Source organism: Arvicola amphibius, chromosome 4, assembly GCF_903992535.2.
Source record: "Arvicola amphibius chromosome 4, mArvAmp1.2, whole genome shotgun sequence".
NCBI classification, from domain to species: domain Eukaryota; kingdom Metazoa; phylum Chordata; class Mammalia; order Rodentia; family Cricetidae; genus Arvicola; species Arvicola amphibius.
Genome location: NC_052050.1, coordinates 21458307 through 21463192, shown reverse-complemented (window position 1 = coordinate 21463192; position 4886 = coordinate 21458307). Strand labels below are relative to the sequence as shown.

Here is a 4886-nt window from a genome sequence, read left to right as displayed (position 1 = left end):
TACCCACCTCACCCATCACCCAAATCAGAGGGGTGTCAGAGGCCACCCTCAGAAACCAGGCCAGACACCAAAACATTTGCAGGAAATCAGGAACCTTTATTGAATTATTTGTTCTTTTTTAGTAGAGACGAGAACCCAAAGAGTGGGAAGAGCAGGGTAGGGAAGAGAAGGCAACCAATCAGGAGAGAAGGGGGCGGGTCCACCCTCTGAGGCTGTCAGAGGCATGGGGACAATGGGACTGGCAGTCCTCTCATCCTACAGGCGCCATCAACTCTCCTCTTGCGGCTGCTGAAGGCCGGGGAAGGACTCCAAGCTGAGCTAATACTTGCGGAAATCCACGCGACCAGAAGTGGAGGGGGAGACGGAGGCACTGGCAGTGGTAGTGACATTTCCTGAGACAGAGAGAGGACAAAAGGCTCAGGCTGGAGAACCCCTACTTCAGGCTGAGCCAAGACCCCAGGAAGGCTCACAAGCTCCCAAGTAGTCAAGAGGTATGTGGGTGAAGATTCTATTGTTGTTCCCAAAGGTGGCTTTCGCCAAGACAACCCCATGGTTCTGTGAGGCAGAGACATTTATATCCATAAGTCAATAATAGAGTAGCCGTTTCCACCCAATTCCCTCCATCCTGTACTTGGGTGCCTGCCCTGCCTCCTTCCCAGCCCATCTCCACCCAAGCTCACCATCTCAAACCCCCTCCCACAGAGCTGACTCCTCACCTCCAGCATTGTTGAAGCCAGCCATCCTGGAAGGGAGGGGAGAAAAAGCCATGAGCAGAGGGCAACGGAGGACAGGTGTCTCCTGATCCTCTGATGTAGGAACTCTGTCACCTTTCAGAGCCTTGACTTGGAATCTTTCCCAACATTGACTCCAGCCTGGAACCTTCTTTCCCCTGAGGTATCTCCCAGGTGTGCCTACCTGTCTATCTGTCTTGCCAATTTGTCTGTTTGAAAGCCCTCAAAGGGACATACTATTGGTCCCAAGACTCGGGGTGTCTGGTTCACTCAGCTCTCTGCCCCCACACCTTTCCCCCTAAGCCCACAAAGATGGCTTAGTCTTCACAAATAGCATGAATGCAGTTAAATCATCAGCTTCTCTCTCTTTGGTGCAGGGATAGAGCCAAGCAGGCACTCTGTCATGGAGCTATATGGTCATTTGGCTGAACCACATCCCAACTAACTGCTATCCTGGATTAAATGCTCCTCCCACATCCCTCTTCCAGTCTATCCACAAACAGGAACTGGCATTGGGATGGGCAAAGGTACTAACCCTGCCAGCCTGCTACAGAGCAGTTCCTCAGTCTAACTGAAGAGATGAGGAGGGGGCTCTGACTCCAGTTCTTTTGCCAGATTATTTAGACTCCAGCAGAAGCTGTTGCCTCTCCAACAAGAGGAGACTGATCTCTAAGACACTGCCCACTCTGCTAGCCTCTGTTCCTGTGACCCCTTTTTAAAGACAGTCGATGCCAGGGACCTACTTGGCATCCTGGCCCTCGAGCAGGCTGCGGTAGGTGGCGATCTCCTGCTCCAGCCGTGTCTTGATGTCCAGCAGCATCTTGTACTCCTGGTTCTGGCACTCCATCTCGCTGCGGAGCTCGCTCAGCTGGGCCTCGATGCTGCTGATGAGCCCCTGGATCTGCTGCAGCTGCAGGGCGTAGCGGCATTCCGTCTCTGCCAAGGAGCTCTCCAGGCCAGCTTTCTGATGGTCAAAAAGGAAGAAGTTATGGGGTGAGCCAGTCCAAAGGGAGACCTAGTAGTGCGGGGGATCACAGGGCATGGATAGCCAAGGGTACCATGCTCAGCTGGGACTGCAGCTCAATCTCCAGGCTCTGGAGTGTGCGCCTGAGCTCTGTGATCTCTGTCTTGCTGGTCTGGATCATGGCAGCACTGGAGGAGACTTCCTTGCTCAGCTCTGCACTCTGAATGTCAAGCAGAGAGAAGGGGGTGGTGGGGCTTAGCAAGAAGTCCTGACCAAAAGCCGTGCCCCCGCCCAGCACCACCCACCTTAATGGGTTAGGAACACCAGTACCTTGCTCTGGAACCATTCCTCGGCATCCCTCCTATTCTTCTCTGCCAGGGCTTCATACTGTTCCCTCATCTCAGCCAGCACACGAGTCAGATCAATGCCAGGGGTGGCATCCATCTCCACGTTGACCTGGCCTACTACCTGGTTGCTGAACTCCTTCATCTCCTGTGGGGGTAGGAAAGGAAGGTGTGAGAGACTCCTTTTTCTCCTTATCTCTGAGTGACGGCAGAATGTTCTGGAAGATTCATCGGGACCTCACAGTGGATGGCAGTGTCAGCCTACAGCAGCGGGCTCCCCTTGCTCACCAGAGGTGACTCAGCCCATGGCAGGCCCGCCATCCCCTCTCACCTCCTCATGGTTCTTCTTCATGTAGGCCAGCTCCTCATTCAGGCTCTCGATCTGCATCTCCAGGTCAGTCTTAGACAGGGTGAGGTCATCCAACACCCTGCGCAGGCCATTGATGTCGGCCTCCACACCCTGCCGCAAGTTCAGCTCAGTTTCATACCTGAAATATTTTTAAGAATTAAAGCAAAACATAAATAGCATTAGAAGCATCCCACCCCATACTCTGAACTCCTCTACGACTCCAAGGCCTTTGCTCCCGGATGTCCCAGTGTCCTCCATCAGATGGGAATTCCTCTCACATAAAAGTCTGCTGGGAAAGACATGAGGAAGAAAGACTCACTTGAGCCTGAAGTCATCTGCAGCCAGCCTGGCGTTGTCAACCTCCAGGATGATCCGGTTGTTGTCAGTGGTGGCTTCCAGGATCTACAAAACACAGAGAGAGGGAACTCTCTGGGACTGTGCTTAGAGAGCAAAACTCAATGTCTTAACTGTGCTTGAGCAAAGACAACCAGCTCTGTGAGGTGAGCAGCAAGGCCAGCACCCTCTTCTTTCTCTTGAGTGTTCCCCATCAGGTCAGAGTGGGAGCGGCCAATGATGGATGCTTCAGAGGAACACCTGCTCAGGGCATCTTCCAGTAGCCATATATAAAAGCTGTTGCCTGTCTAAGCCACTGTCTTGGGAGCTGTCCCCTTAAGGTCAGAAGGGGTTCACTGTGATTCCAGATCTATTCTGGTCATGTCCCTGGAGCTGGCCTCCCAGATAAGCAATGAAGGAACACCTCCAGTTGAGTCTCTTGCCCAAACATTTGCAGTCTAAGCATTAAAGCCTGTCCTGCATAACTGGGGCTTGATCCAGGCTAGCAGATTTCTGCTCTAACAAGTTGGTGTCACGGTGTGACAGTCAGGCATCACTGAGGGCTTCCAGGTTCCATACCAGCCTGAGCCTCTACCTCTTTACACCCCACTGAGTCATCATCCACTGAGAAGAAGTTCATGTGTGGTTCTTCCAAAATAAACAGTGAACGAAGAGGTCTTTTCTCTCTTGGTTTTGCCATTTGCAGCGACTTTTTAAAATGTCATGTTTCCAAAATAGCTCAGAAGGTTAGGTTATAGCAACTGAGTCACAAGTAACAGTTCAGGAAGCCATTAAAAAAGTTGGCAAGAATAATGACATCAATAAACATGAGGTATGGGAGAGAAAGCGTTTGGGCCATGGCATAAGAAAACTTAAGTAGTAGAGAGTCTTGGTAGCACGAAGGTAGAATGGTCCTCCTGCAAGAATACGAATTCCATCCACACCTGGTCCTCTGTGACACTACATGTCCTAGCTCTTGATGCTCTGCCCCATACTGAGAAAGCCTTCTTAGCATCAGAGTCCTCACCTTAACCCGGAGCTCTTCAATGGTCTTGTAGTAAGCACTGTAGTCCCGCTCTGGGCTAGCTGGGCTCTGCCTCAGATGCCAGTCACGAATCTTCACCTCCAGATCGGCATTGGCTGCCTCCAGAGCGCGCACCTTTTCCAGGTAGTTGGCCAAGCGGTCGTTGAGGTTCTGCATGGTGATCTTCTCATTGCCAGAGAGGAGGCCACCATCGCCACCTCCAAAGTCACCAAAGCCACCGCCAAATCCACCACCAAAACCTCCACCATAGCTACCTCCAAAGCCACCCCCAAAACCACTACCAGACCCTCCACCAAAGCCACAGCTCATGCCACCTCCATAGCCTCCAGCTGACCCTCCAGCGACAAACCGGGAAGAGCAGGTAGAGATTTTACGGCCTCCTCCAAGCTGGCAGGAACCAGCCCCGAAGCCACCTCCATAGCTGGTGGAGGAACTCTGAAAGCGGCAGCTCATGGTGAGGAGCGAGAGTAGGAGCAGGAGCAGACAGGAGCTGAACTTGACCAAGGCCAAGGAGGACTGTGTGGCTCTTCCTTGCTGGGCATGCCTTTTATGCACCTTCCACGGGGGTGGGACATCATCTCTCCTCCCTTCCCCACCCTCTGACCTGATGCCAACTGCACCTGCACCTCATTTCTCACAAGCCCAGCTACCTCTACTCTCTAGGGTGGGTAGTGTCATTGGGGGTGACTTTTTTTCTTTTTAATCCTTAACAAAAGGGCTGACTCAGAGGGAGCAACGTTCTGCTTGAGACTCCTTTGACAACCAAATTCTTCTTCACCTTGCCAGTTACGAACATCCATCCCAGCCCTGCCCTGTATTAGTCTGGGGACTGCGCTGCAATGGCCTGCCAGAGAACCTCCTCAGGGAAAGGCCAGGCTGCAAAGTGGCCCCGTGCTGCGTGGGATCACCATAGCCCTCACTACCCTTCTTTCTGCCTCTAAAAGGTCTGACTGGAATGTTCTGGAAACCCCTTGGCACTTCATCTATGCCAATGCTCCCAACACTTCTGAAGACAAATTTCATTAATATTAAAGAATTAACCTCCTAAAACATATTTAGCCTGAGGAAAAATGTGGTTCCAGGGCCTGGAGAGTTGGTTCCAGGGCTAAGAATACTTGCT

General features: G+C 52.1%; 1 protein-coding gene across 1 annotated transcript; it reads right to left on the bottom strand.

Moving 5' to 3' along the window:
* Positions 1 to 318: 318 nt before the first annotated feature.
* On the bottom strand, positions 319 to 4219 carry Krt13 (keratin 13). The gene is made up of 8 exons (XM_038326692.1): positions 3749 to 4219; positions 2708 to 2790; positions 2371 to 2527; positions 2026 to 2187; positions 1790 to 1915; positions 1475 to 1695; positions 717 to 742; positions 319 to 392 (listed from the first exon to the last, which is right to left on the bottom strand). Exons 1-8 carry the CDS (start codon positions 4217 to 4219, stop codon positions 319 to 321), a joined length of 1320 nt encoding a protein of 439 aa, XP_038182620.1.
* Positions 4220 to 4886: the final 667 nt, after the last annotated feature.

Excerpts from the sequence above, each read along its gene's own strand:
- Krt13 (XM_038326692.1), bottom strand. The coding sequence starts at position 4,219 with ATGAGCTGCCGCTTTCAGAGTTCCTCCACCAGCTATGGAGGTGGCTTC. Across the intron at positions 2,528-2,707 it reads GCAGATGACTTCAGGCTCAA|GTATGAAACTGAGCTGAACT; the intron begins GTGAGTCTTTCT and ends AAAATATTTCAG. Across the intron at positions 2,188-2,370 it reads TGAAGAAGAACCATGAGGAG|GAGATGAAGGAGTTCAGCAA; the intron begins GTGAGAGGGGAT and ends CTACCCCCACAG.